At 33.2% G+C, this 15470-nt stretch overlaps 1 protein-coding gene across 1 annotated transcript; it reads left to right on the top strand.

Moving 5' to 3' along the window:
* The first annotated feature begins 11526 nt into the window (after positions 1-11526).
* LOC149558613 (L-type lectin-domain containing receptor kinase IX.1-like) lies at positions 11527-13132 on the top strand. Its single transcript, XM_089830958.1, has 2 exons — positions 11527-12051; positions 12236-13132. The coding sequence occupies exons 1-2, from the start codon at positions 11527-11529 to the stop codon at positions 13130-13132; spliced, it is 1422 nt and encodes a 473-aa protein (XP_089687084.1).
* The last annotated feature ends 2338 nt before the right edge of the window (positions 13133-15470 follow it).

Genomic DNA, 15470 nt, shown 5'->3' with positions numbered 1-15470 from the left:
ATTTAAAAAATCATAAGATAGTTTTACTATAGAATTAATTTTTGTTTTCCTTAAAATGAAGTGATATTGCTTAATTATGTATATTTTCTAATATATATAATTCCATGCTATTATAATCTTGATATTGAAGGAAACTTTCTATATATCTCTTTGGTTCAATAATTCCCACTCTTTGTCTATACTCATTTTTCTCTTAAATTGTGATGATTTATATTTCAACCCTTAATTGACAAGAGCCTTCTCAGATAAGAAAATTGCACTACATTTTTATAAGATCAATCATATTAATTGTTTTTATTTATAAGGATGATTTCTCTTTCATGTATTCAAAACATGTAGATACATAACCACTTAAAAACTTAAAAACTTATTATATTGTCCATAGTTTCAATATCAAAGGCCAACATAACATAGAATGTCTAATTTGAAAAGTATTGCTAGTTATGTTTGGTCAGGGGCTAATTTTTGTTATAGTGAAGTAGAGGGGGCGTCATGAGGTGTGGCTACTTTCTGGAACCCAAGTGTTGGTAAAGGAAGTTTAATTCACTATTGTAGATACTATCTAATTACTAAACATAAGAAGGGTGATAAGATATAGAATATTGTCAATGTGTACACACCTAATACTAGGCAAGGAAGATATTATCTTTGGGAGGAGCTGTCTATCTTTCTCTTTAGCAATAAAAAGACCTTTTGTATGGGAGATTTCAACTCACCTCTGTACCCATCGGAGAAGGTTGGAGGAATGGTGGATTTTAATGACAGTATGAAGGATTTGACTGAATTCATTAATAAAAATGACTTAATCAATATGGAGATGCGTGGAGTGAAGTTCACCTGGTTGAGCAATAGGAAGGGAGCTGACCTTATCCAGGTTAAACTAGATAGACTTTTGGTACTAGGTGGCTGGAAGGGTCTAACTTCCTCCTCTCTCATGGGATTACCCAAGACGGTCTCAAATCATGCTCCCATCTTTTTTAATTGGAAAGAAGAGTCCCAGGGGGGGCCAAGATCTTTTAGATATGAAATTATGTGGCAATCCCATCTTGATTTTAGCACTAGGGTGGCAGAGTGGTGAGAGATCTATGTGGAAGGAACTGCTATGTATAGACTTTCTACTAAGGTGTAGAATGTTAGAAAAAATGTGCAGCCTTGGAGGAAAAGATAATTTGGCGATATCTTTAAGACTAAGGCGGAGGTGGAAGAGAAGTCAGAAGAGCTCCAAAAAGCTGTGGGGGAAGGCCTCACCTTGGAAAATATGATTCAGGAGGAGGATAAATGTAGAAAGGTCTGGAAGGAAATGATGATAAGAAAGGAGACCTTCTAGACTAAAAGATCCAAGGTGTTATGGCTCAAGGTGGGTGATAGGAATACTGTATTTTTCCATAGATCGGCCTCAATTCATAAAAGGATAAATACCATTGATAATGTCAAAGATGATAACAACGTGAAGCTTACTAAAACTAAAGATATTGGAAACTGGGTGACTGCTTATTTCAAGATATCTTATTTGGAAGAGTAGAGAAATATCAAGGAAGAGGACAAACGATGGCCGATTAATTCCATGGCCATTGTGATCTCGGCTGAAAAAAATGAGGAACTTGCTTAGTTGGTCACTGAGGAGGAAGTTTGTAGAGCTATCTTCTCTATGAAAACCCACAAATCCCCGAGATTCAACAGTTTTCTCCTGGCGTTCTTCCAACACTTTTTGGAGGTTATTAAATTAGATCTCCTCCAGGTGGCCTGTGACATTTTTAGAATGGGGAAGCTTGTCAAGCAACTTAATAAAAAATTATTGCCTTGATCTTGAAGGTTAAAGACCTAGGGGTCCTCTTCAATTTTAGGCTGATTAGCCTTTGTAACACTACTTATAAGATTTTCTTTAAATTTTTGGTGAACAAATAAAAACTGCTGCAACATAAATTCATTGGGAAAACCCAAAATGGGTTTGTCCTAGGATGCCAAATCCTTGATGCTACCATAACAACTCATGAAGTTTGCACTTTATGGAGAAGAGTGGTAATTCAGGTATGGCTTAGAAACTTGACATCTCTAAAGCTTATGATAGGACCAATTGGATTTTCCTATATGAAGTTATGGGTAAAATTGGTTTTAGTCAAAAGATTACAAGGATGGTTAAATTGATGGTTGAAACTGTCAATTACTTGGTGATGGTGAATGGTTTGTCTTGGGGGAATTTTGGTAGGGAGAGGGGACTAAGATAGGGTGACCCTATCTCCCCCTATTTGTTTATCATGGTTACTGAAGTTCTGAGAAGGGCGTTCTTGACAAAGATGGAAGGGGGGGTGATTAAAGTTATTAAACCTTCATCCACACTTCCACTAGAAGTGATCGAGCAATTTTTGGATGACACCTTCCTAAGTGGGGAGTCCTTGGTGGGAAAATCTAGAGCTTGGAAGTTTGTGCTGGAGATATATGTTGTCAATGTGGGACAAAAAATTAATTTGGACAAAAGTAAGGTGTTCTTCTTCAACGCCCCCTTTGATATAAATCGAAGGATAGTAAATAATTTGGGGTGTAATACTACTATATTACTTGACAGGTATCTAGGCCTCCCCTTGACGGTGAAAGATGTAAGTAACAACTTTTGGAATGACATTTTGGAGAGGATGGAAAAGAAGTTGATTGGGTGGAAAGGTAAAACTCTGAGTAGTGCAACTAAGATTCAACTTCTAATTTCCTCCCTCCAGGGGTTTCCTATGTATTTCCTACCATTGTTCAAAATTACTCAGTGCATAGCAAAGAAATTGGAGAAAATATAATGTAACTTCCTTTCGTCGGGAGGAAGTGAGAAGAATAGGTTAAGTTTGTTAAATTGGGATATGGTTTGTAAACCTTAAAGTAGAGGAGGTTTGGGAGTAAGGAAGATATCTAATTTGAATAATGTGCTTCTTACCAATATGGAGTGGAACTTGTAGAAGGAGGAAGCCAATTTGTGCAATATTCTGAAAGCCAAGTACTTGGGGAATCTGAAATTATCCCACTACACCTAGAGAAATGATCTCCCTATGGGATCTAAGATTTTGGGAAATATTATGAAAAATAGAACTTTTTTGAAAGATGGTGTAAGGTGGTTGGTGGGTAATGGTAATCAGATTAACTTCTGGGAGGATTTGTGGTTTACTAATAAATCGTTAAACAGAATGAAGTATGGGTCCCTTCGAAACCACCTCTAGGAGCATGGGGGAAGTATGGTTGCTGATTTTATTGGCCTAGGGAGGAAGTGGAAAAAGATGAAGTTGCAATAGAATTCTCCAGTTGGGGGAGACCTGATAGAAGAGTTAAATATTCTACTAGAAGGGTACATAATCTTGGGAATGGATCAAAATGATGAGTTCATTGCCACTTTGACGGGGGAGTTCTCTATTAAATTTGCCTACAAATTAATGTTTGATAACACTTTGGAACCTAATCACTAGGGGAATATATAGTTCAATCATTTAATTCCAAAGATTAATATATTATGGCGGACCACCATCCATGGGAAAATTCTCACTATTGATAACCTTATGAAATAGGGTTTTCAATTATCTAATAGATGCTATTTGTGTAAGAAGGTAGAGAAGAATATTACCCACTTTTTCCTTCATTGTAGTTATGCTTCTAATGTTTGGGGGAGGCTATTATGGAAGTTGGAGGTGAACTAGGTGTTTAACAAGGATTTGGTGCAATTTGTTGAGAATTGGCAAGGCCCCTTTGCCCACCCCTCCTTGTCATTTTGTGGAAGGTTATCCCCCCCAAGTCTATTGGGGTATTTGGAAGAAGAGAAATAATAGGGTGTTTAGGAATGAAGAAATAAGTGAGGAGGTTGTTGTGGACAAGATATAAAAACTTATGGTTGAGAATATGAGTTGCAACAAGTGGAGAAAACTGGCATTTCCCCCTAGTATGCTGGATGTTAGAGTGGCCAATGGTTGGAACTTGGAGGATGGCATAATGGAGACTAATAATTCCAATCTATTTGCTAGGAGAAGGACATGATGGAAACCCCCACCTGCAAATTGGTTTAAGCTCAATTTTGATGGTGTTGTTAGATAGGAGGGCTCGACACGAGGAGGTATGGTCAGGGATAGCAAGGGCAGAATGTTGTTGGCGTATTCTAGACAGCTAGGGAAAGTGTTTAATAATACTACATATGTGATGGCTCTTTATTAGGGTTTAAAATTGGTGATAAGTGTGGGATGGAGAAATGTGGAGATTGAAGGTGATTCAACGAGCTACATGAAACTATTAATTCTCTTAGTAGAAGTAGATGTAGGAAAGAAATGAACCAAAGAGACACATGAACCCAAGTCCTTTTAAGAGGTTCTCATTTACATTAGTCAACATAAAAAACTCAAAAGCCACAGATAAAGAGTAACGTGGTTTTCTATGATGTAACTAAAAGACATGCCTATAAATTGAATCACTATTGTGGCTCATACAGATATACATACATTCTTAGAGAGGTTGCAGGCTATAAAACCTTCTAGTGTATGTTAGATTTTTTGAGTTAGAGATACTTGGCTACCAAATCCAACACCTAAGGGTTTCCAGTTAGATTTTGCACATCTACCTTGATACTCTACTCTTGTTGAAGAAAGATATATATGCACATTATTATAATTTTGATGAGGTTAATGATTCCAATTCCATACTTTTCCATTTTATCCATGGCTTCATCACTCATTGCCTAAATTTCCTAGTGAAGTGAAAACATATTTTGATAGAATTTTGCAGTCCATATTCCATCGAAATGTGCTTGAAATTATATCTCCTCTGTGAAGGAATGAAAATTTTCCATACAGAGATGTGATGCTAAATAGATCTGTAAATGCCAAGTAATAGTTTGTTCTGTGTAATAAAATATAAATGGAGGTAAAACAACTGACCTATATTTCAGCGAAAAATGAAACTAGCCAAACCAAGTGGCACAAAAATGACATTAGTATTTATTATTCTTCATCCTCAATTACTTTTTGAATTAGATGATAAGAGACAGTAGTGATACCTAGAACATTTAAATTAGAAATAAGATGGATCAATGAATAGGAAAAACATAATATCCTCGAGGACAATCATAGTAACAAGTACAGCTGGCAAAAAGGATGAGAACATTATCAGTTTCCATTGTAATTTTAGAGCCATAGATAGAACATAAATCAACAGGAGCAAAAAAATGTTCTGGCCAAATCAAGAGAACCTAGATGCAAATTATAAAGGCGTTGTCTATCACAAGGCGTTACTCATATACAAAGGAACACTGTACTTCTAAACAAATTAACGGCTCCCATAATTTACATATTTCTAAAAAAAATTAGCAACTAGTAGCTATAGTGGACCTTCGATCAAAAAGTGAATCGATTTTGTTGAGAAAAGGTACGCCTTTGGCGTAAAATGGTATCAGAAAAACCAAGTCCCTCCTTGATAAGACAGTACAAGTTATGGCTTGGCTCTAATGTCATTTCATTTTAAAGTTGTAAGAAATTAACAAATAATAATGAAGTGTATTTGACATGATAACATCTGGTAAGTACAAAAAGGAGAAAGCAATGGACTGAAGGGAAAATGTATTGGGAGTAGTATTTGGCTGTAGTATGTTTTTTTCTAGTTTGACCACTCTTAAACATCACACACTAAGAAAGAAATTAAATTTGGAAAAACAAGTAAACTTTGACTATTTGGTACTTTTAGCTGAATCAAGCTTTAGTATGTGATGTTTAAGCTGTCTGTAATCTTATATTCTACAATGGTGAAGTCACATGACATTATTTCCTTGAAGCTGGTTTCATTTCCCATCGATATGGCAGAGGTAGAGGCACAATAGATTGTAATTGGGTCATAGCGGTTAAGAAAAGAGTGGGAAAATGGTAGAATTACGTAGGTATATTGATATGACTTCAATTTTATATTTACGTTTTACATTGATATTTTCATGCCACACAATGATAGAAATAGGTTTCCACCAAAGAGGAGGCACAATTAAAGCGATCTCTCAATTATATTTTTTGTGCCTAGACACATTATGTAATTATGTAATAGTAAAAATAGGTTGGAAACATCTATATGATTAGATAGAAATAGAAAGTTAATGTTTTCATAATAGTGGGTGTGAGGCATGGAATTTGATGGTTGTATTGGCTTTCTTCTTGTTAGTATTTTTTAAACGATCAAAAATTATTGTATGCAATATTTTTTAAACATAATATATAAAGAATGCAAAATAGAAATATAAAAATTTAAGTTGACATATATTACTAATTTATAATGTTTTTATAGAATTTTGTATTATTTTATAAAATATATGAATTTAGAAACTTTTGAGACATTAGATTTTTGTAAATATTGATTAAGTGTTAAATTATTCAAAAATTTGACAATCAGTATCTATATTAAAACATAAAATAAAAGACACCAATACACATAACATAATAGAGAGGGGTGAACAGGTCTGTGAGAAAAGAAAGAGCTATTAGAGAGGATATTTGTAATGATGAGAAATAATAGGTAGGAGAATTGAACTTTTTGAGTTTTTCAAATATTTGCAGAGTCGATGGAAGTGAATGTTTTATATTTTAGTTACAAGTGTTCTTATTTGTTTGTTATTAGTGGATGTCCTTAGACAATTTCTGTTTGTTGTGATATTGCTATCAGGATTTAACTGTGTGATCTTGAGTCAAACTCATTGACCCATATTTCATGAGTAGTGATTCAACATGAATCCATCTCTCATGAGAATAAATGGAACACTTAGCACTCATTGGATCTAGGTGATGCTCACTACTCATGAGGGATGGATTCATGTTGAATCACTACTCATGAAATATGGGTCAATGAGTTTGACTCAAGATCACACAGTTAAATCCTGATAGCAATATCACAATTTGACATGTTGTGGAAATTATCTCCTACTTATCAATTTCTGTCTGTGTTTTAGAGTATAAATGTTTCAGTGCATCATGAAAAAAGAAAGAGATATTGGACTGGATATTTGTTAATATGCAGAAGAATGGGTAAGAGAATTGGACTTGGTGTTAAAAATATTTGTATCGTTAGTGGGAACAAATCTTGTGTTTTCTGTTTATGTTGAATGTTAGATCTAGTGGATGCCCATCAATTTTTGTTTGTGTATTAGCAAAGTCTGATCATCGTGCAATGTGATAATTTATTACGGATCCACACCTTTTACTATTAAAGCAATCACATGGGTTGTATTAAAATTAGTTATCTCTTTTGTCCAGCTTATCAGCACACAAATGTTAGGATATATCACTTCACCAGACCATTCAAATTGCCTTGGTCATCACGAAGATGTTATTGCTGACATCAGTTTCTTGAAAAAGGAGCTTAGAAAAAAGCCACATTGGGTTTTCACTTTCATTTTAGGTATATGGTGTTGGAACTGGTTTGGCTTATATCCCGACTTCATTGAAAATACAGGAATTCTGAAATGCAGGTCAGCCTCTGGAGATCAAATTTGAATAGTTACCTTTGTGGATGATTTAGATAGGTGCGAAGTGGTCACCTTATAGGTATTTGAGTTGAAAGTTTGGGTACATTTGATTGTTTCTTTGCATTTTTCAAGAGTCTACTAACTTTTGACTATTTAATACTTTTAGTCTAGAAGTCAATTTTTAGTGTGATATTTAAGTAAGTTGTATCATGTTTCATTAAATTGACTTTGTTGATAGAGTTTTCAAATTCATGGATCTCCATGCTGCTGGTTGGAGTTGGAAAATGACTAGCTCAAGCTATGGAATGGACTTTGTGATATTGTTGATCATGCCCACATTGTTGGATTTCCCAGTTAGTGACTCTTTTGTATTTCTCATGAAATATAGGAGAGAGGATTTATAGTTGAGTACCCTAATTTTGGGCTTCTCAAAATCTTGCACTTGGTAAGTCCCTTGTTTATAATTAGAGGTTTCAAAGCCACATCATCAATATGATGTCATAGAAGCACTTTTTTCCAAGGTATCTAACATAAGCCACAAAAAAGTAATAATATCTTAAATATTATCTTATATAATTAATAAAACTAGTAAGTATTCAAAGAATATATAATATTAGTATAATATAATTTATATATTCATGGAATAATTGTAATACACTTATTATGGATAAAGTTAAAATAATTAATAATTAGTACTTATTATTATGTAGTCTTCGAATATGTAGTGTCATAGTTTAAACACTTTGATGAAGCGACCACCAAGGTTCAAATCTCTATTGACCCACTTTTCTTCCATCTTTTGTCTTCATTGAGTTGTTGATCTTGTTCACCACTTCATAGTTCCAAGTCAAAAGCGTTTTAGTTGGCCCTAAAGGGTGCATCCAACCACCATAAAGGAGTCACATTAATTTTTTTAGTAGGCTATAAAAAAACATGCTTATTAGTATATAGTCACTAATCATAAAATAGTAGAATAATGACTATGAATTTATTAGTAGTTGATATTATAAAAAAATTGTATCGCATATCTATTACTATGACCTTATAGAGTTCTTATGACATGTATATTTGTGATACTATTTATAATTATTATTATAGTTAAGTTATCAATTATAATACTTGTATAGGTATTACAAATACATAGTTATTTTTACAATAGATATTATATAATTTAAATCTAGTAATAAAATATTATTGTAAATGAAGTTTCAATTCTAACTTCAAATATTCTATTTTGCAAGCTCTTGATCATATATATATATTATTAGTACTTTCCGATAGGCTAAGTACTATTGCATCACTTTTTGAATTCTTCAACTTAATTAGTGATTAAAATTCTTCACTTCTACCAATTAAAATCAATTTATTTTTAAGATTTCTTATAAAATTAATATATTGAATACTGAAGGTGCAATTTTTTTAATGTTTACAAATGAACATATTAATTTAAAATTATCTCATTGGCTAAAATATTTAGCCTCTTATACTTTTCAGGAAATGTTAAGACACTTTTATCACATCACATTTATAAGGCTTTTCATGGATATAAATAAAATTTTTAAGGCACTTTTATCACATCACATTTATAAAATTATTGCAATATAACATTAACAACTATAATATATTATCATATTATAATCCATGTATAATTTAAATAATTAGTACTATACAAAATATAATAGTATATCATATAAAGTAGTAATAATGATATATAATTATAAAAATACAACACTAAGCTATAATTAAGATTAGTAAATAATACAACTAAAATATATTTAATTTAAATTAGTATTATAGTTTAAACAATCACATAAATATAATATTTAAGATTATTATTAGATTTTTGCTCATAAAATTTCAACTATTTATTAAAATATTAAAAAATACCATAATAACTAATTAATTAATATATTTAATTATCAACTCTCTCTCTCTCTCTCTCTCTCTCACACACACACACACACACACACACACACACACACACACACACCATTAATTAAAACTATTACTAATACAACAAAAAGGCAAGAGCTTAGCCACTAGGTTGCACTTGTTTTTGTTACATACATAAACAATTTTTTTTTTAATGTTGTTTAACTAAATAAAAAATATTGATCCTTTAAGATTAAACTTTATGAATATTGTTTGTTAGAAAACTTAAAAAATTATTACTATGATTATTATCCAGAAAACTCATAACTATTATTTAACAAAATGAAGATTCTAATATTAATATTAGAATTTAAAAAACAAATTGACCTCAATATAAAACAATATGACCTAAATATAAACCCTTTCAATCAAATGAAAAAAGTGAATGTATAATATGGTGTATCATTCTTTGCATGATGATTTGATTAAAGGTTTGGAGTTAGATGCTTTCAACCTATTAGCATGTACTACTAAGTGCTAAGAGAACACTCCAATAAATTAAGATTTTCTCTTTATTTTGACTCATAATACATGTTTATAATATTGTTGATCTATTATATTGATCTTATAGAAATATAGTATAATTTTCTTATCTGAGAAGGCTCCCATCAATTAAGCTTTGAAATATAAATCATCATGTTTTAAGATAAAAAGGAGCAGAGAGAAAGAATAGGAACTATTTTAGTCTCAAATATTTAATAGTTTTACTATTATGTGGGAAAAAATGTATCTCTTCAAGGAACCAAGGAGATAAATATAAAATTTCCTTCAATATCAAGATTATAAGTATATGGAATTACATATATTAGAAAAGCATGCATACTTAAACATTGTCCTTTCATTCTAAGGAAAACAAAAAATAATTCTACAATAAAACTATCTTAATCACCTTTTTAACATATTAAATAAAGATGAATTTTGAAATACATAGAGCTATCTTAAAGACCTGGAAGACGTATTTGTAAAACTTTCACACAAGACCAAAATAAACACTATAAATTTCATTCACAATTAAATTGAATGTAAAATTTGTATAGTAGATTGGATTATTCAAACTGTTGTACTTTATATTTTGAAATTTAAAATCTCAAAAATGTTTGGAACCTTGTTTTTGAAAAGGAAAAATGTTCAAACTAAAGGCAAACCAATTTAGAGAAATTAAGCATTTCTATTTTTGAATTTCATATAGTATAATAATTGGTAGGTTTATCTTACAAATGATTTGTAATGTACATTTAATTTTTTCTTATAGGATGAGCATTGTTTCTAATGATTAGGTGAAATCTTTTGAATATTCTTGTAACTCTTAGGAGGGCTAGCGAGTTGAGTTCAAGTGAGTTGGGTTAGAGAAAGGTTGGTGTGAATTTGAGTCTTAGTTCTTGGGTGGTTATTTTTTAACATGAAGGATTCTCCAATATATTTTAGGAGAAGTGATTTTTAATGATTTCATTTTTTAATTTTTCTTTTAATCTTAGGACTATATATTTTGTTCAAATTTAAGACTTTGGAATGTTATAATAGACCATCTTGCTAAATAAGCACATAACAAAATTATTATTCAAATATTTCTAAACTAAATATTATTTATAACTTTTCATTACTTATATAAAATGTTCAAATATATATGATAGTAATGATAATAAGATGAATTTTATCTCTAATTACTTTAATACTAGCTTTCACCATATAAATTGTTTCTAAGAAAAATAAGTAACATATGAATATTTCTCTAATATTTATTTTTAATCATTTTTAGTAAAAGAAATTATATAATGACAACTTTTGCTTGTGATTAGGGAGGTAACAAAAACTCAAAGACCAAGAGCAAGTCCGAAATGATTGCGAACAAGAAATTGACACAACCAAGCAATTGACGGAGGACTCCACTGCTCGTGCATTTTCCAGAGTTCATCCCGAGCACACTCTGAGTTTCTTACGAGTACTTCAAGAAACTTGTTCGGTCGAATAATTCAATAAATTTTCTATTTGCTGCACACTTTTGTTTTTAATCAGCCTTCGTCATATTTAGGGGTTTTAAATTTTTATGTCGTTTAACTAACATAGAAGACGGCTTACAAGAACGATAACGAGGAAAAGGAAAGTCATTGCCCGAAGTGGCAAACATCTCATCTCAGTTGTTCATGGCGTGCTCTTGTGTTGCATTTGCCGGTCATGTCATATTTGCACAAAGCCATCTCTTCGCGTTTCCTCTCGAAACGAATTTCAGCATGCAAGGAGTCGCCAGCTTTGGTTCAGTGTTCCCTCCCCTATTAAATAATCAAATAATTTCTCACGCGGTGCTGTCAAAGCTGGGAGACGAAAGCCAGACGACATTCGCGTGGATGACTTACAATCAGCCAATTCCTCTGTGGGAGGACAACTCCTCTTCCTTTCTCGCTAATTTCTCTTCTCATTTTCACTTTCAAGTTTCTACGAGCGATTACGAGTCATCCAATTACGGCGATGGGGTTGCCTTCTTCCTCGCCCCTTTCGACTCTGAGCCGCCAAACAACTGTACAGGGCAATGGCTCGGTCTCTTTAGTCATACCACAGATGGTGATTCCCTCAATCAAATTGTTGCCGTGGAGTTTGACACTTTCAAAAATGATCCCTTTGACCCAGATCATAACCACGTTGGAATCAACGTGAATAGCATTGTTTCGAAGGTGTCTATCTCTTCATTAGGACCTCAAGTTTTTGAAGTTTCAAATCGATTTAGTTTTGATAAGTAGGAGAATTTTTTCCATCACAATTTAAATTGTTTATCCATAGATAAATTTTCGAGTTCTTTGGATCAATATTTTCTTCTTAATCTTTGGTATTTTTCTCTGCTCTTATCCTATTGTTCAGTTGCAGAATGACGAAGGAATGAATATTCGTTTGGCAAACCAGCTGGACGCATGGATAAATTATGATGGCATAGCAAAGAGGCTTTACGTCTTTCTTACGACGAACAGACAAAAACCAGAATCACCAATTTTATCGTATGACATTGATCTCGCAAAGTTTCTTCCCCAGAAAATCAAGGTTGGCATTTCGGCTTCCACAAGTGCACATTCATTGGACCAGTACATTCTTTATTCTTGGGTTTTTGATTCTTCCCTTTTTCACGCTCCCCAAAAAAACCATAATTATGGTTTAATAGTATCAGTCTTAGCCTGCCTCTTCACAGTCACCGGATTTGCCTTCTTCCTGCGGTTATGTTATTGGAGAAGTAGAAGCCGTCAGGAGGAAGACATTGAGATGGACAAATGGTTCAACGAAGGACAGCGCAAATTCTCTCATACTGAGCTCAGTGCTGCAACTCATAATTTCAGGCATGAAGAGAGGCTTGGAGGGGGAGGCTTCGGCGATGTCTACAGAGGCGTGTTGCCAGGCACAAAAGAGCCCGTGGCCGTGAAGAGGATCTCCCAACGTTCCAAACAAGGCAAAAAGGAATACGTCTCGGAGGTTACGATTATCAGTAAGCTGAGACATCGTAACCTTGTGCAGCTCTTCGGTTGGTCCCACTGCATTCAAAAGGGCGAATTGCTTCTCGTCTACGAGTTCCTGCCAAACGGGAGTCTGGACAAGTATCTTTTCTCTGACACAGCTTGTTTGGATTGGGAACGACGGTATGTTATTGTCTGTGACGTAGCAGCAGCTCTTGTTTATCTTCATGAGGATTGCAAAGAGCATGTGGTGCACAGGGACGTGAAGACTGATAAATTAAAACAGCAGCACAAAGAACTGAAAAACAGAGCATAAAAACAGAGCATAAAGACAGAGCAGCAAAAAACAAGATTCAAATATATCAAAGAGCTATAAAGTTTCTTCATGTTATTACAGCTGAGAGGAACGCTCTATTTATAGAGCTCATACATATTTCTAGAGGGTTCTTGAGAAGCTTCAAGAAAGAAAGCACTCTAAAGATTTCTACATAATTTTAAATTCACATTTTGCACAAGGAGAGAAGCTCCAAGAAGCAAGTAGAAAGTTCTGGACTGTGCATTAAATGTCCAGCTACTATAATAAACATTATTTTTAACACCCCCCCATAATGTTTATTTGGAGAGAGTAGAAACATCTTTGAGCTGCAATAGATCTCTAAATTTCGTAAATTTTACAATAGACAATGCTTTTGTAAATATATCAGCAAGTTGATCTTCTGTTCCGCAAAATTGAAGCTCCACCTCTTGACTTTCAATTAGATCTCGAACAAAATGATGATGCACTTCTATATGCTTGGTCCTTGCATGATATACCAGATTTTTTGCTAGCTTGATAGTACTTTGGTTATCACAAAATATTGTTGTTGGAGAGTCTTGTAGAAGATGCAATTCTTCAAGTAACCTCCTAAGCCATAATGCTTCTTGAGATGCCTTTGATAAACCAATATATTCAGCTTCTATAGATGAGACTGACACTGTTGATTGCTTCTTGCTACTCCACGAAATCGGTCTCGATCCAAGATGGAAGATATATCCTGAAGTTGACTTTCTATCATCAATGTCACCTGCATAATCAGAATCTATATATCCAACTAAAGTAGGTTCTCCTCCATATTTGTATTCAATGCCAAGCTGGTAAGTACCCTTGATATATCTTAATATTCTTTTAGCCGCTTTCCAATGTTCAATGTGTGGATCTGCCATGTATCTCGATACAATACCAACTGCATATGCAATATCTAGTCTAGTTATAGTAAGATACAAAAGATTTCCAACAAGCTGCCTATATAATTTTCCATCCACTTTCTTTTGAGTAGAGTTAGCACCTAACTTTACTCCTATTTCACATGGTGTATTACATGGTTTACAATCACTCATATTGAATTTTTTAAGTCCATCAAGAGCATATTTAGTTTGAGAGAGCATGATTCTTCCTTCTTCTTGCCATACTTGCATACCCAAAAAATAGTGCATTAGTCCTAAATCAGTTATTTCGAAAGCTTGTTTGAGTTGATTTTTAGTTATCTCAATATCATGTGTGTGATCTCCTGTAATAATCAAGTCATCCACATACAGTACAATGATAACAACCTTATTATCACAATATTTTACATACACATCTGGATCAACATTACTTCTTTTAAACCCAACTTCTAGGAAGTACTTATTAATTTTTGAGTACCATTCCCTTGGTGCTTGTTTGAGACCATAGAGTGATTTTCTTAATCTACACACCAAATTTTGTTCTCCATACTTAATAAATCCTAGTGGTTGTTGTATATAAATTTCTTCTTTTAAGTCACCATGCAAAAATGCACTTTTTACATCCATTTGAAAAATTTTCCAACCAAACTTTGCTGCTAAAGAAACTATTGTACGAATGGAAGTCATCTTAGCTATTGGAGCAAAGGTTTCAGTATAGTCTATACCTTCTTCTTGTGAGAAACCTTTAGCCACTAACCTTGCTTTGTATTTTTCAATAGCTCCATCTGATGTGAATTTGGTTCTATAGGTCCACTTGCAACCAACCGCATTTTTGCCTTCTGGAAGTGTTGTTAGTTCCCATGTTCCATTCTTCATCAAAGAATTGTATTCTTCTTGCATAGCTGCTTCGCATTCTTCTTTTCCTTTTTCTTCTTCATATGTGTTTGGAGTGTCAACCTGCATCACCTTAGTCATAAGAGCATAGTTAGCAAATATATATCTAGGACCTTCTTGATAAATTTCTTTGATGCTTCTAAATTTTTTTGGATTTTCATTATCACTTTCACTTGATTCTTCAACTTGAGTCTCATCCCATGTAGTGGTTTGCACACCTTGACTTTGACTATTGGTAGAAGTAGAATGTTCTTCATCAATCAAAATTGGAAAGACAGATAATGTTGGAGAATTATCATTCTTAACATCTTCATCAAACCATGCATTTCTTTTAATATAGATTTCATTAGTTCTAGGATTGTATAACCTATATCCTTTCAATTCCTCACTATATCCAACCATTATGCACTTCTCGCTTTTCCTTTCAAGTTTTCTCCTCCTTTCATCAGGAATGTGAGCATATGTGTTACAACCAAAAATTCTAAAATGAGATACTGTAGGCTTTCTTCCACTCCATGCCTCTTCTGGTGTTATGTTCAAAACTGCCTTAGTAGGTG

The sequence above is a fragment of the Cupressus sempervirens genome, chromosome 5 (assembly GCF_028749045.1).
Source record: "Cupressus sempervirens isolate cs-2001-9-10 chromosome 5, ASM2874904v1, whole genome shotgun sequence".
Classification (NCBI taxonomy): Eukaryota; Viridiplantae; Streptophyta; class Pinopsida; order Cupressales; family Cupressaceae; genus Cupressus; species Cupressus sempervirens.
This window is presented reverse-complemented; position numbering and strand designations above follow the sequence as displayed.

Bases quoted from the DNA above. Each gene is read 5' to 3' on its own strand.
- LOC149558613 (XM_089830958.1), top strand. From the start codon at position 11,527: ATGGCGTGCTCTTGTGTTGCATTTGCCGGTCATGTCATATTTGCACAA. The intron at 12,052-12,235 runs GTGTCTATCTCT...CCTATTGTTCAG, and splicing joins TGAATAGCATTGTTTCGAAG to TTGCAGAATGACGAAGGAAT.